A 27,029-nucleotide genomic window follows, 5' to 3' on the forward strand; every position below is an offset into this window, starting at 1 on the left:
CTTCATCATGTTGGCTTAGGATCAGACTTCCTCAACAAGACTCCCCAAGCGCAAGAAATCAAAGCATGAATTAATAAATGGGATGGACTCAAACTAAAAAGCGTTTTCTCAGCAAAGTATACAATCAAGAATGTGAAGAGAGAGCTTACAGAGTGGGAGAAAATCTTTTCCACATGCACTTCAGATAGAACACTTATCTCCAAAATTTATAAAGAACTTATAAAACTTTACACCAAAAATACAAAGAATCCAATTAATAAATGGGCCAAGGAACTGGACAGACACTTTACAGAAGAAGACATACAGGCAATTAATAAATATATGAAAAAGTGTTCAACATCACTAGTAATTAGAGAAATGCAAATTAAAACAACCCTAAGATTTCATCTTACTCCAATTAGAATGGATATTATCAAGAACACAAACAATAATAGATATTGGCGTGTACGTGGGGAAAAAGGCACAATTTTACATTGCTGGTGGAGTTGCAAATTGGTGTAACCACTCTGGAAAGCAGTGTGGAGAATCCTCAGAAAACTTGAAATGGACCCACCTCTCGATCCAGTTATCCCACTCCTTGGTTTATACCCAAAGGACTTAAAATCAGCAAACTACAGTAACATAGCCACATCAATGTTTATAGCAGCTCAGTTCACAATAGCTAGATTGTGGAACCAACCTAGATGCTCTTCAACAGATGAATGGATAAAGAAACTGTGTATATATACATGATGGAATATTATTCAGCCATAAAGAAGAATAATATTATGACGTTTGCAAATAGATGGATGGAATTGGAGAATATCATGCTAAATGAAATAAGACAATTCCAAAAAACCAAAGGCCAAATGTTTTCCCTGATAAGTGGAGAAGGATATATAATGGGGGTGAGGGTGTGGGGAGTGAGAGAAGAATGGGGAAACTTTAGATTATGTAGAAGGAAATGAGGCAGGGTATGAAAAATGGTGGAATGAGACAGACATCATTACCCTATGTACATGTATGATTACATGAATAGTATGAATCTACATCATGTACAACCGTAGAAACGAAATGATGTACCCCATTTGTGTACAATTAATCAAAATGCAGTCTATAAAAAATTTAAAAATAAATAACTAATTAAGAAGAAAAGAGTAGCTGATGCTGGTGATCCCTGTCCTCCAGAGTGGATCGAATATTCACCAGCCGGCTTCCAAGCCATAAGATCTGAGTTTGGTTGCAATAGAGACAGATGTAGGAAGTTTTCCAGTCAGTATTTATTCTCTGACCCTATAGACACCTGACACCTGTGGGGCACTCTATGGTTTATAGAGTGCTTCTGTATGTGCCTCGCATTGAATCTGTATCTAATATTCATCTTCCCCTGAAGACAGCCCTGCACACATGGACATGATGCTAATGATCGAACAAATTAATTTTTACTCATAAAAACCCAGTGATATTGTAGATATTACTTTTTCTCCAATCTGTTACTTTGAGATATTTCAATCATTAGAGAAAAGATGCAAGAATAATACTGCTGGATGTGAGGGTAATCTGACTGTGACATCTGTCACCCATTGATCCCCAGGGTTGATCTGACTGATCTGACTGCTAGGCAGGTGTCTCCTTCCTCTCTCACCACTCCTTGTATGTCTCTCCTGAAGCTGCACACTCAGTCAAAGAAGACGAACTTCCCCACTAGAGGAGGACCACTCTTTGGTCGAGGGTATAAGAGTAACTGTGCTCCCCTGAAAGAACTTCCAAACAAGCTCTCAGGAATAACACTGTTTACCAAAATTCACCAATTGTTGAAACTTCTTACACTTGCTTTATCTCTGTATATTTTTTCTTATTTTTCTTTTTATTTTTTTGGAGGGTTGATGGGAGGTCAAACAGGTGACACTTTCAAATACTTTCACACTTTGTTTATAAATTCTTTGGTGTGTATATCCTAAGAACTTTTAACCATTAGAAAATTATCACATTCAGGAAATTAGACATTGATACAATATTATCTAACATATACCTTTATTCAAATATTCCCAATTAGCCTTTGTAGCTCTTTTAAAAAATTTTGATGTCATGTGAGATCAAGCCTATGTATTCAATGCAGTAATCACATTTTTATCCCCTTTAATCTATAGCAATCCTACAGTCTTTAAAAAAGTCTTTTATGGCATCTGACTTTTTGCAGGGGACAGTATCAGGGATCAAGCTCAGGGTCTTGCACTTGCTAGGTAAACATTCTACCACTGAGGTACACTCCTAGCCAGATATCTGACATTTTTGAAGTTATTGGTTTTGAAGAAAGTCCTCCAATTTGGATTTGTCTCATTGTTTAGATGCTGTTCTCTGGGTTTCTCCATTACCTTTTCTCTTCATCAGTAATTTAATGATCTGTGTGGTGATCTTCTAAGACCATGAATATCCTATTTCCTAACAATCTTTGACTTCTTGGTTTTTGCATCCTTACACAATTCCTGCTTGCATCAATTACTACCTGATGGTGGGGCTATTATCAGTTACTATTTTCAGAAAGACAAAGCTCAGAAGGAACCTGAACAAGGTCTTCCCTGCCTGACTGAACTAGGAGAGGAATACCATGCTTCTAGCCCTGAGGTTGGTACTCTGGCCATCCCACCTCCTGGATTATATCACACAGTGGCTTATCTTTTAAAAACCATACATTCTTTGCCTTTCCTCTATTTGCATGCAGACATCTACCTTGGAAATTACTAATTCCTATTCATCTCAGCAGGTTCTGTTATAGGTAGAGTTCCATAGAAACAGAGACTGATACAAGGATTCTTGTGCAAGTGATTTCTAGAAGAAGACTCTCAGGAGCAGCTTATGAAGGAGTGAGGGACATGGAATGAGACAGAGGAAGAAGCAAAGCAAAGATGTGGGCTCAACCTGATCCCACAGGGAGAGTGGACAATATCCCAGTATTGTGGGTGCTTGACTTCTTGAGACAAGAAACCCGCTAGGTTACAACCACAATTAATGTCATTAGCAGAGGGCGTGACTTCCCAGGCATTTCCAGAATTGAGACTTTTGTGAGCTTTTAGCAGCCAATGCCCACAACAGCCAGGGCATAGGCACCTGGCCTGGAAAAGGGACTCAGATTGGAATGATGGAATCCATTACACACTCCACATTTCATTCATTAATTCTTTCCTGAAGGTTGATAAAAAGCCACTTTGTCCTGTAATAACACACTATAAATCTCACATGGCCATCCAAATCAAGGAGTAGTCATTTACAAAGACAAGATCTAATTTAAGGTTGCTTCTTTATGATGCTCCATTAATCTTACTCACCGTCTTCCTGTCTGGAGCCTGGCTTTTTAAGCCAGGGTCAGTCATCAGAACCAAGGCTTATAGCATCTTGAAACAAGTGAGGAGTCACAGGATGTGCGTCCCAAAGGAAGGAAGAAGTGTCAACCTATTTCCTCACCACACACGAGTGGCACAATTGTTGTGTTAGAAACTGTTGAGTTTGGTCTTGGAAAAGTATGACCAACTAGAGACTAGAGGCGGCAGGATGCAATTTTTTTTCCCCAGGAATGGAGATCCATCCCGGGGCCTTGTGGTAGGCAAGCACTCTACCACTAAACTACACCCCAGTTGAGAAATATTTCTTTTTTGAGCTCCTAGAATTCCATCAGTGGCAAGTTACCAATCCCTATCCCTCAGCCCCCTAATAAAATCAAATACCTAACTGGATCAGAATTAACATGCATGTATTGTACTTAGCTCCCAAGCAAGTACTGTATAATGTGTGGTCCGCAGATTAACAGCATCAGTGTCACCCAGAGTTTGTTAGAAATACTGCTCTCTGGTCACCCCACACCTGGAGAATCAGAACCCCTGGGGCAGAACCCAGGAAACTGGGGCTTCACACAGGGGATCCCCACACAGGCTCTGAAATTTAGCATGTGTTGATCCTAAGCAGTGGTTGTAAATTTGGATGCTCGTTGGGGTCTCCTGGAGAGACATCTGCATCCCACCCTTGTGCCTCATCCATTTGATCCACATGCAATTTGCCCATTAACTTTGTTTTCAGGTGATTTTTATGGGCAGCCAGGGTTGAGAATCACTGGTCCAAAGTTAGCTTAGCTTATGTGAAGGGAATTTTTAATACTAGCTTCCTTTGAAAGAGTTTTTAGCTGCAAATATTCACTTCAAGATACCCAAATGTCCTGGAATGGCATTTGTAAAATGCCATTTGTCCCCGCCACCACCTTTTTTTTATTTTTTTTTTTTAAGTAAGGATTATACTATCTGGAAACTTGTAGCAGAAGCAAAGGAAAACTTGCACATACTACAGAGGAAATAAAAGTTATATCTTTTTTTTTTTTTCTGTGTTCAGGCAGACAAAGCTCAATCTGCAGAGCTCAAGCAAGACTCCTGTCTCAGCTTCCCAAGTATCTGAGAATTCAGGGGCTAGCCACCATGCCTGGCCTAACAGATAAATCTTAAATGGAAACATGAGATTCTTTAGATCTGAAAAAAGTTGAAAGATGATTGGGGTGGAATGGGGTTTCTGGCAGCCCATGTGATAACATTGTGGCTTTTGTGTTGGAGTCTACACACTCAAACATGATCAGCATAGATTGACTTTTTCTGTGTTCAGTCCCATTTCTTAGTGGAGTCCCTATGGACAATATCACTCTTCCTTTTGAAAATCTTCCCACTCCCACCTTCCATTTGATTTCATTCTCCATCCTTCTTAGTCTTGGAGACTTTATCCAGGCCACATACTTTCTTTGGCCTTAGATGTTTCTTTGGGCTTAGATGTTTGAAGATTGTGTTCCCCAACCTGAACTCACTTAGGACATGGACGCTCAGATCTGATGTTCCTGCTGGCTGCTTCAGAGCCATGCTGATGACCCACCGTACCCCTCGAGAGCCAGGGACTTGTCAGTTCTGACTGAGAGAAGGAGAGAAATATAGTGCCAAGCAGCCTTGGACTGGAATTTCAGTCCTTTCCTTTCAAGTAAGGGCATGACCTTGAACAAGATACTTAACTGGTCTGAACCTGCTGGTCCTCTTTTTTAAAAACCGGGATCATAGTACCTATAGTTCAGTGTTGTTGTGAAGAACAAATGAGAGACTATTTGTAGAGACCCTGGCATGTAATACCACGTGGATACTAACTATCCTCTGTTCTAATCCTACTCGTTACCCACAAAGTTAGATCAATACCAAAACCTTCTTTTCAATTTTTAGCTCTGCTGTTTCATGGCTATTGATAACTCTGGACAGATCAGTAACTTCTTGGGTCTTGAATTTAGGGATTAAGTGGTCCCTGACAGAATCAGAATAGGCATCTAAGGAGGTCAATAGGAGTTATTTATTGATATGATTCACATACTATAACATTTGCTTTTTTCAGTTGCGTGATTCATTCAGGGTTTTCAGCATGTCACAATGTTGTACAACCATCACCACTATCTAGTATCAGTACATTTCCGTCATTCCAAAAAGAAACCTGGTACCTATTTGCAATCATTCTCCATTTTCCTTTTTCTCCATTGCATGGCAACCACTGATCTACTGTCTGAGGATTCGCCTATTCTGAACTTTTCATATAAATGGGATCATATGATACCTGGCCTGTGTGCCTGGCTTCTTTCACTTGGTATAATGTCTTCAAGCTTTATCCCTGTGTCTGTAATTCACTCTTTTTATGGCTGAATAATATTCCGTTGTGAGGATAGACCACATTTTGTTTATCCATTCATCAGCTGATAGACGTTTGGTTTGTTTCCGCTTGTTGGCTTTTATGAATAATGTCAATATGATTTTATGAATAGCAGAATGCCATTCTACTGTGAGGTTCTACTATAAATAGTGGTGGCAAAAATGCTTAGATTTGGAAGAAAAAGCAAAATCTGATCATTCGGGTCCAAATGAATGTATATATGTGCATTTTGCCTTTAAAGTGGGACCATATTCATGTTTATGAGGAATGTTATTGAATATCAAGACCTTGTGGATACCACAAATGGAATTTAGTATTTAGAGTTCTGTCCTCAAAGAAAAAGTGGTTTATGCCTATAGACAAAGACTGAACTAAACAGTATTTAGAATGCACAGAACCTTTTAAAAATGGGATTAGAAATAGAAGTTTGTGTCTTTTGACTACAAAGTACTCTCTATTATAGAGTAAAATAAAAGACCTATCTACCCACAAAGCTTTTAGTCTTGGGTGGAAGACAATAAGGTAGTGACCCCAAGATGGTGCCTGTGCTCTGATAGGTCTGCCCTATGAACTTGTAGGGATGGTCTCTTTGTTAGGAACATTAGCAGCAGCTATTTGACCTTGGTCCTTCTCTTTCTCCTAGCATGGTAAGACACAAGGATGGTGGCTATTCTGAGGAAAAGGATGTGAAGATCTGTCCCCGGGACTCTGGCTATGACAGTCTCTCCAACAGGCTCAGCATCTTGGATCGGCTTCTCCATACCCACCCCATATGGCTGCAGCTGGGTCTGAGTGAAGAAGAGGCAGCAGAAGTCCTGCAGTCCCAGCCTCCAGGGGTAAGATTCAGAATCTTTGGAGACAGGTTGAGGCAGCCAGGGCTGCTGCTGCCTTAAAGAGAAACACTTGAAATTAGTTCTAGAATGTTCTTTGCAGCTGGTAGGGAGCATGGTTCCTGATATGGATCTCAGCTGCAATGCAGGGAAATTTTGGAAACTGTAGAGGCAGCTCTCAGGAAAAAAACCTTTCATGGTTTGTCTTTCTCTCCTCATCTGCAGTGTTACCATGGAGGTGAATTGTACAACAGGGTACCAGGGCATCTGTATAATGAGGAAGGGTGCCAGTCAGAGCCCTATACCCCACTTTTTTGAGTGTAGACATAGAGGATGAGCCAGGTCCTCTGTTGCCCCTGCTGCCCTCCCTTTCATTCTAAACCTGGGAACCCTCCAGGACTCAGCCATACAACTTGTGACCCAACTTTCTAGAGCTCTGTGTCCATGGATATGTCTGCTCTGGCTACTGATGAAATTCTCTTTTTCTTCATCTTTCTCAGAGGCTTTCCATCTGAATCGAAATTTGATTCAATTTCTTCATTGACTGTCTATTCAAGACTACTGTGTCATCTTATCAGGGCCATTCCTTAACTCTATAGAAATTCCTCAGAAAAAATGTTATTCAATGGTTAATATATCCTGTATTATCTGATATGGCAGCCCCTTGACCCATGTGACTGTTTAAATTCTCATAAATTAAACTAAATAAAATTAGAAATTTCATTCCTCAAGTACACTAGGCACATTTTCAGTGCCCATGACCCATAGATGGCTGCCATATTGAATAGCACAGAAAAGAGAACATCTCCATAATTGCAGAAACATTCCATTGTACAATGTCTACTTTGAAACAAAAGATAAATACAACACATCACAGATTAAATATGACTGAAAACACATGAAATTAGATAAAAACTAAGAAATAGATGGGAAGGCAATGTGAGAATTCCATCAGTATCTGACTGAAAAATGTCATAATAATAGGGCATAAAACTAAACTTTTAAGTTTCCTTGTAGCCAGAACCTGTCTGTCATTACTTTTTCACTTAAAAGAAACAGACAGAAATAAACATTATTGAAACCTCTGTTGGAGCATGCTCATGGTGACGAAACACACGGTGTTTGATCATCCTTGTGGAGAATTCCTTGGCCAGCACACCAGGTTGTTGCCACTAGTTTTGGTCTGTATGACCAGAAACCCCCTTCTGTGAGGCCCTGCATTTTGCCAGTTGAGTTATCTGCTCTTGCATTTCTGACAAAAATTCTAAAGCAGGACATTGTCATGTTGCCAGGCAACATTCCCTTCCCTGCCCATCTCCCCTCCTGGGGGTAGGGCATGTATATTCCTGCTGAGACCTGTGTGCAGAACAAGCCAAGCAGAACGTTCTCTCCATTCACCTACCTGATCCCTGGACAGGGCCTTCCTGGTAAGATAGAATAGGCTGAGGGCAGGTGAGGATGAAGTCAGACCAGCAAAGGAAGCAATGCTTCCCCTCCACCAACCGACAGGGGCCTTTCAGGGGTTCTTAGGCCCCTTACCTATCAGGATAGTATTTAGGAAGCATCTGTTTCAATCTGGGGGTGTCCCAGAGATATTGAATCTCCAGATGAATGAACTGAATGGATTCCACAGATGCTTCCCTATGGACACTGGGAGAAAAGATAACTCAAAGGTCATCCTGGATCTGTCCTCACCAGATACCCAGTTCCCATATTCATCCTCTCCCCAATAAAGTATCTTTAAGAGCTATTACCTGAATGTAATGAAAGAAATAAAGATTAGGTGGGGAAAATGAAAGGCTGGAGAAAGACACAGGAATGAAGAGTAAGATGTCCAAATCCAGAAAAGAGGAGTAGCTAAAGAAACACAACAGGAGAAGGGTCATATACTGCAGAAGGGAGCCAGGACTCAGCCACTACACTGCACGCTCCAGAAAGCAGCATTTGATTGGTAGGTCAGATGAATGGTGTCTACTGGAGTTATGCAGTGCACAGCCTGCAGAGTAGTATGTGGCATATTTGCCTCTGCAGTGACATGAGATCAACATTGGGAGTTGGGTTGGTTTAAAGCACAATATTGGGACCTGGAAGGAACTGTTCAAAAGTGAACTTAAGAAAAAGTAGGTAGCCTTGGGGCTGACCAGGGTAAACCTCAGAGCACTCCCACCTACCTTCCAGTGTAACAGCCATTTTTTGTCTTTGGACGATTGTTGCTGTTAGCTGTAACATTTTTTTTCTTTGTATTATGGATTGAACCCAGGGGTACTTAACCATTGAGCCACATCCCCAGCCTTTTTTATATTTTATTTAGAGAAAGGGTCTCACTCAGTTGCTTAGGGCCTTGCTAAATTGCTGAGACTAGCTTTGAACTTGTGATCTTCCTGCCTCGGCCTCCTGAGTCGCTGGGATTATAGGTATGCACCACCATGCCTGGTGCCATAACATCTTATTTTTTTCAAGAAAAGCTAGAAATTCAGATTTCAATGTTTTTTTTGCTTTTTTTTTTTTTTTTAAACCTGCTTTTTCTCTGCTGGCAACAAGTTCAAATTCCTATTTTAAATACACATGAGCTAAATGAGTCAATAAACCCCCAATTCACCAACTATGGGTTAGCCGTGTTACCTGTGTTTAGAACTTAGGTTTAATTTACCAAGACTCCTGTATGAGACAGGGGCTAGAGAATATGTAACCACAGCAGTGAAACAGTCACCACATTGAAGATGCTTATACTGACTAAGGGAGTTCTTAGCTGCCTGGAGAAGATTGGTTTAAAGGGAAAATAGGATCCTCCCAAAGCCAGTTATCAAAGAAAGGAATCTTCAGCATACTTCCAGAGCACCGATTTCTTTAGGACAACGGTGTTAGCCATGTAGTACAACTGGGAAGGGGGTTCTGTTCCTGGATATTGGTTGTATTAAAAAAAAATCATATGCCAGCTTCCAATCTTCTAGATGTTTCCTAAGCTTTAATTTCTCCTCCCTCAACTAGATCTTTCTGGTTCGTAAATCCACCAAAATGCAGAAGAAAGTCCTCTCCCTTCGTCTACCCTGTGAATTTGGAGCCCCACTCAGGGAGTTTGCCATAAAGGAAAGCACATACAGTAAGTGATCATTGGATGGTTAGGTCTGGGTTGACATTAGGGCTGTGGGTCTCCTGGAAGGAGCCTGGGCTTTCAGACAGACAGACATGAGTCTGGGTCCTGGCATTGAATGACAAGGCAGGTTACCTATCTCAGGAGCCTCAGTTTTCTCATCTATACAAGGGGGAGGTGATTGTTAACAGGTCAAACGACCTCTGTGTTTATCATGTGCTACCTGCTGCTTGGCATATGGCAGAGGCTTAATGGAGGTTGGTTTCCTTGCCCTCATTCCAGTTAAGTGGAGCATGGATTTGGTTTTCAGATTTGCTATGACAAAGCTGCAGAAAAGACTGCAGCAACAGACACCTTTATAGGATCTAACACCAGAGCATGTGTTTGCACATCCTTATGATTAACTAATCCTTGAGCAGACAGTCGCTCCTGGCAATCACCAGTCAGTTTTCTGTGAAATGCAGCTAATCAGAGGCAGAATGTAGCCCTCTGGATAACTAACTGACTGAAGTTTTGAAGGGAGAGTGAAGTTCAATAGCGTTAGTTTTCTTTCTGCTGTTTCATAATTGTTGTCTACTTTTTGGTCACTGAAAATGTGAAGTGTCGACAGAAGGCCAAGTTTTAAATAAAAAAGGGAACACACAGTTCTGATGTACTGCCAGCCTCCAAGAAAGGATCGGAAGATGGATCTGCACATCAAAGGGGATGGAGGCTTCATTGCAAATCTTGAGGTAGCAAACTGAGGGGTGAAGCCCAGGAGAAGTGTTTAGAAGTTTAGAATTCTTGTCTGCTTTTCCATTTCCACCTAACTGTACCTCATTTCCTGCATTTGAAGAAGTCAAAGGTTCTGAGGTCAAGTTAAGGGCTACAATAAGATTATACTCAGTCTGGAGTTCAGAGTCTCCCTGAGCCAGATGACCTGTAATTGAATCCATGGAGGAAACATTTCTGGCACAGGTAAAACCTGCCAGCTTCCATCATCTACTTCTGGTTCATTTGTAAACTCAGAATTCACAAGGTCAAGGATGCCAGGAAAACCCTGCCTAAGCAGGAAGAACCGGGAGAATGATGTAAATACATTAGGAGATAATTGGAAGATATAATTCAAACACATTGTTTTAAAGATAACAAATTTATGTGAAGCAAATCACTGGTTTTTATTAAGTTGATAAAGTGATTCTGAATTGATTTTTAAAACACTGTTGACCAGCAACATCAGATTTCAATCTCTCTCTCTCTTCTGTGTGTGTGGCACACTGGATATTAAATCTGGGTTCATTCTGCCTCTGAGCTAATCCCCAGCCCTTTTTATTTTTTATTTTTTTTTTATTTTTAGACAGGGTCTCTCTAAGTCACTGAGGCTGGTCTCAAACTTGCAATCCTCCTGCCTCAGCCTCTCGAGTTGCTGGGATTACAGGCCTGCATCGCCATGCCCAACTAGCAACAGATCTTCCTAGTTATTAAATTCCTTCTAATACCCAAAGTTCAGTATGATGAATTGGCCTGGAAGTCACTTCCTTTATCTTCTAGAAGCACAATGTTTGTGAAAGCTTCCTTATTATTCATGAAGGTCCCCATGGCCAGAGGTTTTCCCTCCCTAGTATGACAAGACCCCTATCACTTCCCTAGTGCTCTCCAAGTGACTTCAGGTGATTGAAAGAGTGAGTTTGAATAAAGCATTAAAATGGCTGTAAGTGATAACCACAGACCTGGGTCCCACCCTAATGGCGCTTTCCCAGATGGGGCCTTTCTTCTCTATTAATTGGGATGGAAAAGAGGTTACTGTAGAAATACATAGATAGTGCTGGGTTGTGACTCAGTGATCATTACATGTATGAGGCCCAAGGTCCTATCCTCAGTACCACAAAATAAATAGATGATAGATAGATAGACAGATAGATAAATAGATAATAGATAGGTGATTTTGTCATTATTTCTGGATAAATATGATTTAATTGGTGATATATATTTTATATGTGATTTAATAATGAACACCACCTCATAATTTGTATATACTGCTTTTACATAAATTATTTCATTTTTTAAAATTTCAGTTTCTACTATTACCCTTTTAGTATACAAGTGAAATGCTAATATTGTTCAAAATACTATTATGAGAAAACTGAGACTCAGAGATATTAATCTATCCAAAACGGGTTCCCTCCTACTGAACTCAAGAGCCCATGGTATACATGTTTGTTGTTTGTGTGTATGTGTATGTCTGTCTGTGACAGTATCTGTGTAGAGGAATGGATGTTTTGGGGGATACTTCAGAAATACTAAATAAGCTAAGCAATACAAAATAAGCAGAATGAATAAGGGTTTAGAGTATTAAAAAAGGAAATAACCCACAACTTGGGAGGCTGAGGCAGGAGGATCTCTAGTTCAAAACCAGTCTCAGCAATTTGGGAAGGCCTTAAGCAACTCAGGAGCTCCTGTCTCTAAATAAAATACAAAAAAGGGGATGTGGCTCAGTGGTCAAGTGCCCTGAGTTCAATCCCTGGTATCAAAAAATAAAAAATAAATTAAAATGGAAATAAAGTGAACCTGATTGAGTACATCTTCATAACACTGAGGATATGTTGGGATGCTTTTGGAGGGAGGACAGTATGAGTAGAATCTCTACAGAGGCTGTGTGAGGGATGATTGATAACCACATGAGTATTTAAAGTCACATCATTCACTGCTCCACAATTTGGGAGAGAAACAAAATGGTGCAACTTCTGGCCAGAATGTATCTTCCATTCAGGAACTTGTACAGTGGGACCAGGTGAGAGAACATGGCTTTAGAATCTTTCATATTGAACTTAACCAAGAGCTCATTTCTGGGAGCCTTGAATCACCAGTTCCACATTCCTTTACCCTTTGCCTTAACCAGAGGTGCCCTGGTTTGGAAGAAAGGAGTGTAGACCAGGAGGTCCCTGTTCACAGGGATCAAGGGTCAAGGGCAGGGGGAACTGTGCCTCAGTGCTGTCATGTGCAGACTGGCCCCTGCCCCGTCCCACCTTGTGCTCTCAACTTTAAGGGGAAAGAAAGATAGTTGTGCAACTCAAGTCTGTCTGGTCTGTTTACCAAGCCTTGGAGCATGTGCTCAGCATGAGTCAAGGGCTGAAGCTCTGGGCCACCCGACTGTTTACTGGCCTGAGTCTGGCTGTCACACATCCTCCTTGCAGCTGGTTCTGATAAGCCACACAGTAGTTTGAGAGGACCAAGATTGTCCTGAACATGTTGCATTAGAGGACCCTTCCTTTCCCAGATGCACTCAGGGAAACTCAGCCTGTTTCTGAAATCTCTCTTTTCCAGCCTTTTCCCTGGAAGGCTCAGGAATCAGTTTTGCGGATTTATTCCGGCTCATTGCTTTCTACTGCATCAGCAGGTAAGTCCTCTTCATTTCTTATGACTTTGAAGACCTGTTTGGTGTGTGCAATGTTATCAACTCCAGGGTTCTTGATTCAAACCAGGAAGAGGGATCTGGGAGGCTGGCCACCTACTAGATGTCTGAAGACAGACTAACTACTTAAATAAAATGTTCACCAAGTTCATTTACCAGGCTCATGATGAAAGCAACTACCTGACCCCTCCAGATGTCAGCTCACATTAATAGGATTATTTCTTCAAGTTGCTCCTGTCAGCCTGACTCATCAAGTAAGAAATATACATGCACACATACACATGCATATATTCATGCACACATGTGCACGCACAAGAATACACACACATACACACATGAAAAAAAAAAACCAGGATGCAAACCTTAACATTTAAAGGTCCTTGATAATGTTTTCAAAAACTCTCCAGGGGATGGTGTTCATTCTACAAATGTGAGCTCTTTAAATCAGTCCTTAATATTGCACAATTGTTCCTCAACCAGCTGGGTGCTCATGTCCTTTTCATAACCAAAGCAACTGTTTTAATCTCTATGAAATTAAACTCCAAACCAGGATGTTAACTAGTGTCAAAAGGATTTGAGCGTAGAAGTCTTTCTCTTATTGTTATTTTAAATTTTATTTTCCTTCTAGCAGTAATAACTTTTCAAGTCAAGTGTTCTCTCAGAAATAAAGAAATGAATTTCTTTTTATGTGCGGAGACTGTCATTACCTTCTGTGGGGCAAAGCTCAGTTTGGTTTCTGTGTCTGGCTTTTCTGTTTGCTCATTGCAGCTGATACAGTAGAGACAGGGCAATCCATTGCCACAGTTGTTTTCAAACATCCCTCCTCACAGCTATCACTCACCGAGGCTAAGGACTTCATTTAGGTTGTTTTTGTTGTTGTTGTTGTTTGATTTTTGTTTGGATTTAGGAATTAGGTTATTCCTCAAAGACTGAGTTAGATGCACATCCTATCTGTTGACTAGACCCTGCCAGAGGACAGGCACTAAGCTCTCCAGGTTAACCGGAGCTACATAATACATGACCTGAGGAGCAGGAGGCATTTCCAGAGGGAAAATTCATAGCTGCCTGCTAGCAAAAAGAAAATAAGAGTCTTCCCTAGGATTAGGAAGTGACCCTGTGAGTCCTGTCCATGGGGGATGTCACCTGCCATGGTTGGACTACAATCCCATAGGCTGTATAAAGAAATTTGCTGCCCAAAGTGAGAAGACTGATGTTGAAGAATATCCCCCCAGCATCTCCCCAACCCGCCTCCTCCAGCTTCCCTGGCCTCCCCCACCCTCACCCCAGGGAACCACACCAGGTCTGATCTGAATCTAACCAGGTCAGAAGAGACTATTTCATTGTGAATATGTCTGCCAGAGGTGAAGTTGACTGATATTTATCTTCAGAGTCTGTGTTGGTTGTTGTTGGGAAAGAGGCTTAGACTCACAAAAACAATACTTGGCAGCACCCCAAAAAAGATACCATCTCTCCCCTCTGCATTCATAACAGATGAGAGTACCTGCTGTCCAGGACTCTCTGATAATTAAAGGATACAAGGTATACGAAAGCAGCCCTTTATAAAATACAAAGCATGGTACCCATGTAAGGTACTTACAGAAAAATCCCATCGTTGACATTTTACAATTAGAGGGACCTGAGATTAATTTTCCTATTTTAAAAATGCAAAGGTGCTTGATGTTTTTGTTTCCCTTTTGATGCAACTCATCTGTGTTCTTGGTAATCAGTAGTTGTGATTCAGTCTTCCCAAATTATTTAAAATATATATTAGTTGGCTTTTAGTACAGAAATAATACTCAAATAGAGAATGTAACTGAATTATCACATAGAATGTGTCCCGTATGCACTGGACAAGAGAATTCATGGATCAGTAGGTTCAGGATTTGCCACATTGGGAGGCCCATTGGAAAGTATGATTGAAATACAAATAATGACGGCAGTTGACCACAAATGCCCACCTCACTGTCACTTTGGTGTAATTAGGTTGATAATAGAGAACTGAACTTCAAACTTTGATGTGCACTAGAATCACTTAGGACTTTGCTAAAACACAGAATCTGATTCAGGGGGTCTAAAGTGGTGCCTGAAATCCTGCAAACCAACCAATTCCTGAGTAGTGAGGATGCTGGTCCTCACACCACACTTTATCAAGGGGATAAAGGAAATATCTGTATCTATACTGGGCACTATACAAACATGGTCTAGTCTTCATGATAACTCTCTAAATCAGGATCATGAAGACACTGAGACTTAGAGAGAGTAGGCATTTGCCCATAATCATTGGATCAAAAATAGCAGCTATGGGATTTGAAACTATACTTTCCCATTATACTCTGCCAGATGCACAGAACTTGGGGTCCAATACTAACCCTCACTTAACCTGCATGAACTCTATGAGAGTGTGCCAAGGACCATACCTGTGTTGTTGTGTGATCCTGACCCCATAGAATACGGGACATTGCAGCTTCCTCCCATGGTGTTATTTGGACCCCATAGGAATGGAAGTGCTAGTAGTTAGTTACTTAATAATGTTAGTCTCTTCCCCTTTAGAAATGCAACACATAGAACAAATATAAAATAATAAATCTAGACTGTGTATGTATTGAAACTATTGGGTGAAACATTTATATTTAAGATGATGACTTCATTACACAAGATTTAGGGTCTCAGGTATGGTGGTGCACACCTGTAAGCCCAGCTACTTGGGAGGTTGAGGCAGGAGAATCACAAGTTCAAGGCCAGTCAGTATAATTTAGTGAGCTCCTGTCTCAAAATAAAATAAAGGTCTGGGTGTGCAACTTAGGAGTAGAGCACTTGCTGAGCATGTGCAAGGTCCTGAGTTCAATCCTCAGTATGACAAAAAAGAAAAAAGGATTGGGGTCCCTCTTTTAATAAGGAATAAGTGAGAAGGAAGTTTGTGTGTGTGTGTGTGTGTGTATGTAGATGCTGGGATGCTCCTTAGCTGGCACAGTGGAAGAGGACTCATGTACAACATCTAATTTTCTGGCAGATCAAAGCCTACAACCATCCATTAAGAAATGGCAGGTGTGGCTTCCTGTCATATGTCATTAAGAAAAACCTAAACCAGTCAAGTGATGTTTTGAACTGCAGGTACTGCATTGAACCACATAAACACTTAAACAGGCTGGTTTTGTTGTATGTGGCTTCCCCTACAAATTGTCTGGAAAAAAAAAAAAGTCGATTTTAATTAAGTTGGTCCAGTCATATGAACATTTATTTGCAGGATACTTTGGTATTACCAAGTTCTGGTTCCCACTCATCTTCATCTTGGATTATAATCAGATCACCACTCTGTCAGGTCAGGCAGTAACTAATAGAGATGCTGCTGGCCCCTGCAGCTCCATCTGCTTCGTCTCAAACAGATACAAATGGACAAGCAGAAAGTGGGTGCTCACAACATTTAGGGGACAGACAAAAAGGTCTCATGGAAGCAGGAAGTGATCTGGGCTGGATACCCTGAGAAAGAGCTCCCTCCTGACTTTATGTGAGCAGCATGGTAGCGCTTTGGTGACACGATGAAGTGTCAAAACATCCCTGTTTTGTTCTTTCCACTAATTTTACAACTTTGTTATTCATTGTCAATAGCTTCAAAGAATCCAAAATTATCTAGTCATCCAGATTTAATCTGGTTGGTTCTAGAATGTTGCCTCATCTTAACTATAAACAAGTCATTTGGTATAGTTGTTCTCTACAGTGGAAATTTTTTAAACATTTTGTGATGACCAAAAACAGGCAAAGGCTCCAAGTTTTCTCCCTCACTAACCGCACGCCAGCCACAGTGGCCTGCCTCCTTGCTGTTTTCATGTTGGACCCTCTCCTGCCCTAGGGCCTTTGTACCTGCTGCTCCCTCTGCTTGGTATATTCTTCCCCTCAAGGTTTACTCTGTAGCTATGTAGAGATCTTCTCTCAAACATCTTCTCATGAAGCATTGTCTAGCCAGCTCTGACCCTCAAAAATTCTTTATTCCTCATTTGTTTGTAACTTTTATCTACAGCATATGCTCCTTCCATTATGTTCTATAAATTGCATATTTGTTCATTGTCTGTTGATATCCACTGGAATTAAGCTCCATGCTGGCAGGGACTCATGTTTTGTTTTGTTTTTTCCAGTTCTGGAACAATGTTTGACATACCCTGGATGATAAAAAAAAATTTTTTATTGTCAATGGACCTTTACTTTATTTGAAAATATGTGGTGCTGAGAATCAAACCCAGTGCTTCACACATGCTAGTCAAGTGCTTTACCATTGGAGCCACAACCCCAGCCCCACAAACATTTTTTCAATGAATTGAATAACTATTTTTCTTAATAAGGACCATAACTACTACCAGAAAATAGCACTTTTTCAAGTCACCACTGTTGTTGAATATTCATTTCATTCATTGATTCATAAAACACTTTCTCCCTGTCTGTGTCAAGCAAAGTGTTGTGCTGAGCCCCATGGGAAAGTCACCAATGCACAGAGCATGGTCCTAAGTCTTGTATATAAAAATGAGCAAATGTCTGTTTTATCTGCTTTTACCCTTTCTGAGAAAGCAAGTCATGGTCCATGCATTTACTCCTAATGACTTAATGCCCTGCCTGAGACAGGATGCTTCTGTGAACTTAGCTCCATCCTTTTGGGCCTATTGCTCTGTGATACCTGGGTTTGCCCATCCTTACCTGGCACCATATCGCTTGGGCAGTTGTTGATATGAGATGCCTTATACTTGCCTTCAGTGCATGGTCCAGGGGTCAACAGCATTCCTCCAGGAAGCTTGGAAGAAATGCAGATTCTCCAGTCCTACCCAGACCTCTTGAACCAGAGTATACAATATGCAAGATAACAAGACCCCAGTGATTCATGTACACATTAAAGTTAGAAAAGATCTGTCTTAAAACACAGGAGAAAGTTTTGTCTCTAGCACACAATGGACAATGTGTGGGCTTTACTGGAAAATGACACAAGTAAAACTAGTAGATATTTGCTGAGTACTTGCTACGTGTAAGATAATGGGCTAATAAATCCTGTCTTAGGATTGCACATTCCTGTTCAGGGAGTTGGAACCTGATGTTCAGATGGGCATCTAGCAAATTAGTACAGACTATTTAAGAGGTGTGATGGATCTACCAACACCGTCAGCAATTCTGATGTTAACTCTTACATACCTTTTAGCTGCCCAGCAGGGAAATTTGATCCTCACTGTGGATGTTGAAACTATGTGGGCTTGCTTCTTGGTCTGTCCTGAGTGTGATAATGCAGACAAGGATCATACATGTTGAGTTCTATCACCAGTAAAGAACAGTTCTGGTTGGATACAGTGCAGTGTACATTTTAAACAGTTTAAGCTAAGACATCTTTAGGGTTAAAATGAACGCAAAAGATAGAAACTGGCTATGTAATTACAAACATTCTCTCTTTTTCTGAAAAATCAGGGATGTTCTGCCATTCACCTTGAAGTTGCCTTATGCCATTTCAACAGCCAAGACTGAGGCTCAACTTGAAGAACTAGCCCAGCTGGGACTAAGTAAGTGGGTGTCCCCTGTACAGGTCTATCTTAAAATGAGTCCATTGAACAGTCAGTGTGGGACTGGCTAAGGCTATGTTGCTATGTCAAATAATCCTATGGTCAAAAGAATCCCCACCTCCATGGCAAAACCCAGCCCTCAGGTCCATACAGCTTCTGCATTCTTTTGGAATTCTCTCAGGATTCTTTATGTCATGTGTTCAGAGGGACTGGGACTGAGTTTTTCTAGGTAACACCCAAATTTTCCCTGATGTCTTCTGTCAACAGTTTAGGCTACCCAGAATGTCAGAATCCTAATGCACATAACATACACAACTGTGATCCACCAGGATCTTCCCTTTCTGTGGCATCTTTCTGGGGAAAGGCTGTGCTTGACAGAAAGAGAAATCCAGGGTGATACATCTCTTATGCATGGTTTTATTTTGAGGGTCACATGGGCACAGATAATACTTCTGCACTTTGAGGAATTTGACAGTGAAGGCATCCCAAGTAACATCTGTCTTACTTCCTCTCTTATTGTTCAATTTCTGTCCTGCTTTTCTGTGTCACCTTTCTTTCCCTGCTAAGGATCCTTGTTATGACAACCAGGTACTTGCTTCCCACTTCTGTCTTTGCTAATGCCACTGAAAACTCTACAGTTCTATTGAACAATGGGTAACAATAGATTGGGACATACAGCTCACCCAGTTTCTGTGTCCCATTGCTTTAGGGAATCTGTGTGGGTTTCACTTTTTCACAATTTTTTTCTCCTAGATGAAGAGGGAAAATTCTCTTAAGAGTTTAGGATTTCTATCTTTGGATAATTAGCAATCAGGCCAAAATATTTGAATGCAAGTTTGGGATTTTGAAGCCCTAATACCAGAATTCCTAGAACCTAACAAACTAGGAAACTTGACTCAGAAAATAAAAAGTATGTATGTATATTGGCATATTTTTCCTTTAGTCTAAAAAACGTGTTTTAAAGTGGGTGTCATTTCTGAGGGAACTCCCCTAATTCATAAAGAATCCTGACAGTAGCTCCAAACTCCCTTCTCCATCCCTTCAAAAGGATGACCATATGTCTGAGTCCTTTCTGGGAAAGAGAATCCCAGGGCAGGGGACAGAGTGGGGATGGCAAAACCATTTTTTAAGGCCCTACTTAAAAGTTGTACCTTCTCTTGCAACTAAGTTCTGCATACCTCTGGAGGGAAATTAAAATACTTCCTGAAGTTAATAACATCAACTAGATTATATGCCTTTTTAATTTTTATTTGTTTATCCTCAGTGCTGGGGATTGAACTGAGGGCCTTGTGCATGCTAGGCAAGTACTATACCAGTCAGCTACACCCCACCCCTAATTATAGGCCTCTTGAAGGCATGCACAGTGTCTTGACAGAAAGAGAAATCCAGGGTGATACATCTCTTATCACCCTGTATACATCTCTTATACACCTCCATCCCCATAGCACTCTCTGGTTTGGTCAGAAAGCAGTGTATGCTTAGTTGCTGGGACTGAAGGACTGAAGTATTGAGGACAACGCTTGAGGTGTGATGCAAAGATAAAAACAAAAATAGCCTATTCCAGTGGCTGCTAGCTAACTGAACATGAATGAGGTCTAATGAATGTATATTCAAATTGTGATTCTTTTTTTTTTTTTTTTTTTTTATTGTGGTGCTGGGAATTGAACCCAGGGCCTTGTGCTCACAAGGCGAGCACTCTACCAACTGAGCTATATCCCCAGCCCCCAAATTGTGATTCTTAATGTGATCCTTATCCATTTTGGGTGGAAACAGCACATTTTAAAATTCTGCATATCACTTATTCATTCATCCAGCAAATATTTCTCAAGGGTTTGCTCTGTGGTAGACACCATGTCCCTTACCAAGGGTTTGGAGATTAATAAAATCTCCCTCCCCTTATTAATGCAGTTCATAGATTATATGGGAGAGATACATACATGTGAACCACGTGTTCTAAGCCTTGTAAGATCTTACAAAGTCTTACAACTGTGACAGAGGAATCTAAACAGGATCCAAAGGACCTGGGAGTTGGAGCAATTAGTTCCTCCAAAACTTGCTGTGTTGGCCAATAGAAACATAAGGCAAGTCCACATATAATTTACAATTTCCAGTAGCCACATTTAAAAAAACACAAATTAATGTTAACTATTTTATTTTATGTAATATATCCAAAATATTGTCATTTCAACATGTAACCAGTATTTTTAAAAAATGTATTTCATGAGCTAGGCACAGTGGCACATATCTATAATGCCAGCGACTCAGGAGGCTTAGACAGAGGGACTGTAAGTTCAAGGCCAGCCTCAGCAACTTAGCAAGACCCTAAGCAAGGTAGTGAGACTCTTGTACTTAAAAAAAAAAAAAGAAAAAGAAAAAGAAAGAAAGAAAATTAACAAGGAATGGGAAGGTAGCTTAGTGGCAAACACCCTTGAGTTCAACCCCCAGTACCAAAAAAAAATAAAAAATAAAAAAAGTTCATGATAAATTTTGCATAGTTTTTTCGTGTAAAGTGTCTGAAATCCAGTGTTCATTGTATACTCATAGCACATCTAATTCAGAAATATGTAGTCTGTGTTTAGATTTCATTAAATTCAGTGGAAAAAGTAGATTCATGTACCCAAGTTCCTAACATGCCTAAACATTTGCCAGTAACTGAATTGAGCATGTTTTAAGTTTTACTTTGAATTTCATATTAAGTTCCTCAATTGCACCAACAGTCTTTCAGGTGCTCAGTAGCCACCTTTGATTGTTGGCTCTTGTGTTGGATGGCATGGAAGTAGAGGAAAGGAAGGAAGAATGTAGGAAAGTCCTCAGGAAATGGGTGACACAGATATAACACCAGGCATGTCACCACACAGATGGGGCAGGACCAAGACTCCCAATGTAAACCTTTTTCCAATTCCTCCTACCCCTCTGCTTGCGAGGCTAGTCATTCTGGGTTCATAGGAAAGAAACACAGGTAAAGCAAATCCAGCAAGAGAGAAAGAACATAACCTATTCCAAATGGAAATTATAACAGATACATTAATCACTATCACCACCTCCCCTAAATTGCATGGAAAACTGGGGCCCTTCTGTAAGAGAAGACCCAAGCAATAAGTCATTGGCACTACTCCAAATATTTATAACTTCCCTAAGGAGGTGATGGGATTTGGGAAGGAAGAACAACAAACCACAAAGATAAAGGGATAATAGAAACTGCAGTTGGCATTTGCATAAATATCTTTTTTTTTTTTTTTTGCTGATAGGACCCATAAGCATAGTTTTCCTCTTCTTGAGGTTTTAATGCTGAATGTGTAAAACCCTAAGCAGATTGTGTAACATCCCCCAGCTGCTGGTCCTACCCATTAAAGCAGAACTTTGAGGCCTGATTCCTTGGCTGGCAGTTGCCTCCGTGGAGGGCATCCCAGGAGAAGTTGATTGGAAAGGGTGGTTATTGCTTTGAGAGCTGACTTGGTTTTTGCAAAGCAAGCTAGGGAGCCCTGAGGTCCTTTTCTGAACTTTTCTGTAACAATTCCAGTTATTTTCTTCCTTTTGATTTACCTGTAAAAAGAGCTGGGCTAGAGTTTCTCAAGGGCTTTGATGTGAGAGGCTGCTGGAGCCTCCTCATGAGCCCACAGCTGGGCCTGGCAGCCTTTTTGCCCTTTCCAGTAAGAAAATGCAGTAAAAGTAAAAAGGGAAAAAGCAAAAAACAACTCCAAGTTTAGCACCTCCCCTCTGAGGCACGTGTTGTTGTATACAGTGTGTGTGTGTGTGTGTGTGTGTGTGTGTGTTTTATTGTAAAGGAATGGCCCAAATGTACTGTATTTACATTCTTGTGTTCACTGATAATGACTTTCAGATTTTTGGAGCTCCTCAGCTGACAACAAACCCCCAAACCCTCCACCTCCCCATAGGCCTCCCTCCTCCTCCTCCGATGGCATCTGTCCTGCCTCCCTGCGTCAGCTTTGCCTTATAAATGGAGTGCATTCTATAAAAACCAGGACGCCTTCAGAGCTGGAGTGTAGCCAGACCAACGGAGCCTTGTGTTTTATTAATCCTCTTTTCTTGAAAGTGCACAGCCAGGACCTCAGTGGAGGCCTGAAGCGGCAGAGCACAAGGACTCCCAACTCCAATGGCACGGAGAGGCCTCGGTCCCCCCCACCCAGGCCCCCGCCACCCGCTATTAATAGTCTCCACACAAGCCCTCGGCTGTCCAGGACTGAAACCCAGACGAGCATGCCAGAAACAGTCAACCATAACAAACATGGGAACGTAGATCTGCTTGGACCGAAACCAACTCCCATCCCTCCACCCCGGCTGAAGAAGCAGGCTTCTTTTCTGGAAGCAGAAAGCAGCGCAAAGACCTTGACCGCCAGTCAGCCCGGCCTGGACCGGGAGCTGGAGCTGGGCACAGCTGGCAGCGCAGGTGGAGCCCCGCCTGGGGACGCCCCCGGGGATTGCACAAGGGCCCAGCCTCCCAGCTCTGAATCACGGCCCCCGTGCCATGGAGGCAGACAGAGGCTGAGCGACATGAGCATTTCCACTTCCTCCTCCGACTCGCTGGAGTTTGACCGGAGCATGCCTCTGTATGGCTACGAGGCGGACACCAACAGCAGCCTGGAGGACTATGAAGGGGAGAGTGACCAGGAGACCATGGCACCCCCTATCAAGTCCAAAAAGAAAAGGAACAGCTCTTTCGTGCTGCCCAAACTCGTCAAATCCCAGCTCCGAAAGATGAGTGGGGTGTTCAGCTCCTTCATGACCCCGGAGAAGCGAATGATCCGTAGGATCGCCGAGCTGTCCCGGGACAAATGCACCTATTTTGGATGCCTGGTGCAGGACTACGTGAGCTTCCTGCAGGAGAACAAGGAGTGCCACGTGTCCAGCACAGACATGCTGCAGACCATCCGGCAGTTCATGACCCAGGTCAAGAACTATCTGTCTCAGAGCTCAGAGCTGGATCCCCCTATTGAGTCGCTGATCCCTGAAGACCAAATTGGTAAGTACCCACTTTTTCCCCCAAAATGTAAAATCTACTATAACCTTGCCAGACAGTGCATCCATCTTGATTTAAATGGGAAAAAATTAACTTCTTAAGGTACCTGTTACATACTAGACTTGAAAATGTTTGGGGGGAAATGACTAATTGGAACTACAGAATGATTCTGTTTGGGGATGGAGTCTGTGCCACTTTGGAGAGTCTGAGTTGCTCCCTTCTGTTGCTGTGTGTGCCCGCTGCCTTGGTTGAGCAGGCTGGGCTGAAGTGTGCAGGCTGGGCACTCGTAGAAAGGTATTTTTGGTTGTCTTCAGAGAAGCAGTAGGTGTTCTGCTTTGTTTGGGAAGTAAACTTTTTATGGAGGTTATAGCATATGTTCAGGGAGGGCAAAGGTCATACATACAGCGCCATGAGCACACCTGTGTACGAGTGCCAGCCCCTTCAGTACAATAGGACCAGCATCCAGGGACCCTGGGACTCTAACCTGACCCAAGGGTAGCTTCCCTGATGGCCTCGCATCCCACAGAGTTCTGTACCAGGTCCAGTACTGGAGCAAAAAAGAAAAAAAAAAAAAAAAGAAAAGAAAAGAGAAACTTATTTGGTATACCTTTAAAAGAAGTAACATAGTTTGGAGGTCACATGAAAGACATTTTTTTCCCCCTCCAAGTCAGGGGGAAATTCTTTCTTTATAACCTCATTGGAGATTAGAACTGTTAATAATTACTTTGGCAAGTAATTGGTTGCCAGGGCAAATTTGAATTTGGCAAACAGGCTTTTTTTCTTTTTTTCCCCCAGGGCTAGAGTACTGATGGGTTTTTTTTGTTGTTGTTGTTTTGTTTTGTTTAATTGCAGGTTGACTCTAAAAGGTTAATCTCAGAGACTTTATTCACTGGGTGGCAGCAGCCAAAAGAGATTCCAGACATTTCCAGGCAGTTTAGCAGAAGTTAAGCCTGAATTTCTTTTTTCTGATTGGTTCTGTTTGTTGAAAATAGTAAACAGTGTGTGGTAGAGTGGCCTCTCCTCCCTCTCTCTGTCTCTCTTCTTTAAGTGAAGTTGAGCTGCTCTTTGATTTGCTTACAAAGGAATCAAAGCCTTGTTTGTTTTCTGGTTTGATCAGGGCGTGGTTAGAGCCCTGGTGTTTCTGCTGAGTGGCTAAAAGGAATGTGTCCTTGCTAGGTGCCTTAGAATCGAAAAAGCTTCCAGAGATGACAGGCAGAATATCCATACAAGCTGCCTCTTTCCTCTATCCGCCCCAGATCCCCTTTCAAGGGAGACCAGCTCTGACTTAGTATTAACAGAGACCCCCGACCTGTAGGAGAGACTTCCTGTCCAGGGTTGGGGGGCAGCCAGCCGGCACTGATGTCAGGCCTGAGCTATGTGGCAGGCAGAGCCAACCAGCCCACAGAGAAGGTTCCTGAGGGAACAAGGGCCTCAGAACTCTGCTTCCCTGCTGATGTCTTAAGCATCAATCCCAGTCAGTCTCCGGACTTTTGTAATGAAATTCAAATATGGTATTTGCTCTTAGAGCTCAGGGGCTCATTTTCTCCAAAAAAGCATGTTGAAAATTACATACTTCCCTGCTGCAGAAGGATGCAGCTTTTAATTTAAAAGCTAACGTCCTAATAAGAAGGGAACTCAAGATCCATGGAGCCTTTAATATGAGCCGGGCAGTGTTCAAGCTATTTCAGGGGGTCCTCACCTCACCCCTGTGAAAGAGGCCTCTGCATCCTTGTAGGGTGGAGGAAGCAGGACTGTGCCAGCAGGAGCCATTTGTCCCAAGGCAACACCAGTCAGTAGTTAACAAGTTCTGTATTTGCAATTCTGTGGGAGCCTAAGCCCCCTGCCCCCTTAAAAAACTAACCCTTCTGCTACTGTCATGTTTTTATTTATTTTATTTTTTTCCACTACTGAGGATTGAACCAGGGCACTCTACCACTGAGTTCCTTCCCTGTACCTTTTTATGATTGTTTTTAATTTTTTTTTTTTTTTTTTTTTTTTTTTTTTTAATTTTGAGACAAACTCTTCCCTAGTTGCCCAGGCTGGCCTCTATCTAGCAATTCTCCTGCCTCAGGCAGGAATACAGGTATGCGCCACTGTGCCAGGCTGTGCTTATGGGAAATTGTAATAGTAGGCCGACCTTTTGTTGAAGCAGAGAGCTCTGTAAAGATGTGGGTGTGATCTCTGGAAGCATTGCATAGTTTTTTTCTTGTTGTTGTTGTTGTTCTTGGTTTATGGGTTTTGTTTGTTTGAGATGGGTTCTTGCTATGTTGCCCAGGCTGGCCTCAAACTCCTGGACTCCAGTGATTTCTGCTGCCTCAGCCTGCTGAGTAGCTGGGAATACAGGCATACACCACCACAGTCAGCCTGTTGTGTTGTTTTTAACATTTGCATTAAAGCAGGCATTGGAAACATCATTCCCTTTTGAAAGTATAGTTACATACTGGACTTTTGGGAAAGTAAGGGGAAGGTGATTAAAGCAGAGGTCAACCTAAGAAACTCATCATGAGGAGGGAAGGATGTGACCTTAATTATTAGAAAACCAGTCCCTTTGGATGTGCAAATTACTAGGTTAGGAACTCTGACCAATCTGGTTTTACATCTTCCTAAATGAAGGGCTCACTAGTTTACTACATGCTTGTTAATGCAGTGACACCTTTGAGACTCATAACTCAAGGTTGGTGTATTTCTCTAGATAATGTTCATATTTTGCAAATTTGGGAACGAAGGCCAAGACGTGTAGAGTTATGTGCAGAGGTAAAGCCCTAGTATGTAAGGGAGTGTGCGCCCATCCCAGGTCTCCTTGTGTCTGTTGAATGCTCATTCCCACCACAGCTTACTTCCTGGGGGTAACACCAGATAATTTTCACTTTGAGGAATGCCATCCCCAGAATCTCAAGCCTCAAATTTGTTCTGAACAGGTGTCTACTAATGCTCACAAGAATGCCAGCTGGGGTTCTCTGCTTTAAAAGAATCTAGTCCTGTCATCCTTTCACATAACTTCTGGAGGACACAGCTCCATACTAGGAGACAAGAATTTTAAAGTCTAGATTTACAGAACAACCATCCTGAAGTCAAGAGTGTATGAGGAGGCATTTCACTGGTTTAATCCCTGTAGAATTAGAGAAGTCATTTGTGGGTGAAAAATGACCATTTGGTTGTGTGCTTATGGATCTCTCTTGTGTACAGAGGTCATGCTGATCTGTTTTCTTCAGAGGGTGGTTCTTTGACTGCAGACAGAAAAGTCAGTGGGGGTTGGGAGGATGCCAAATAGTTCTCTCACTTTAATTTTGCCAATGTGCTGATGCCAGTATCCTTTCTAGTACTTTCTAGGCAAGGATAAATGATAAACTAGATCAGTCTCCAAATTGAAAAACTGCCACTGCAAGTGGTGCACTGTAAATGGTTATGTGTTTTCATGGAAATTCTTCATTCTATGTATTTGGAGTACTTCCACCCTGAAGTTCTGCCATTTAGAGATTCTTGAATACATATTAGTTGCCTGACATTAGTTTGACCATCC

At 41.7% G+C, this 27,029-nt stretch overlaps 1 protein-coding gene across 12 annotated transcripts in view; it reads left to right on the forward strand.

Moving 5' to 3' along the window:
* The window catches only part of Rin2 (Ras and Rab interactor 2), a 224,005-nt gene that overhangs the window by 172,779 nt on the left and 24,197 nt on the right, over window positions 1–27,029 (forward strand). For all 12 annotated transcript variants that reach the window (XM_047538224.1, XM_047538244.1, XM_047538217.1 and 9 more), the window contains 5 exons: window positions 6,335–6,527; window positions 9,510–9,621; window positions 12,916–12,988; window positions 18,440–18,531; window positions 22,373–23,512. In XM_047538224.1, the coding sequence (XP_047394180.1) occupies window positions 6,335–6,527; window positions 9,510–9,621; window positions 12,916–12,988; window positions 18,440–18,531; window positions 22,373–23,512 (1,610 nt within the window). The remainder of the gene's footprint in view (window positions 1–6,334; window positions 6,528–9,509; window positions 9,622–12,915; window positions 12,989–18,439; window positions 18,532–22,372; window positions 23,513–27,029) is intronic.

The sequence above is a fragment of the Sciurus carolinensis genome, chromosome 2 (genome assembly GCF_902686445.1).
Source record: "Sciurus carolinensis chromosome 2, mSciCar1.2, whole genome shotgun sequence".
In the NCBI taxonomy this organism is placed as follows: Eukaryota; Metazoa; Chordata; class Mammalia; order Rodentia; family Sciuridae; genus Sciurus; species Sciurus carolinensis.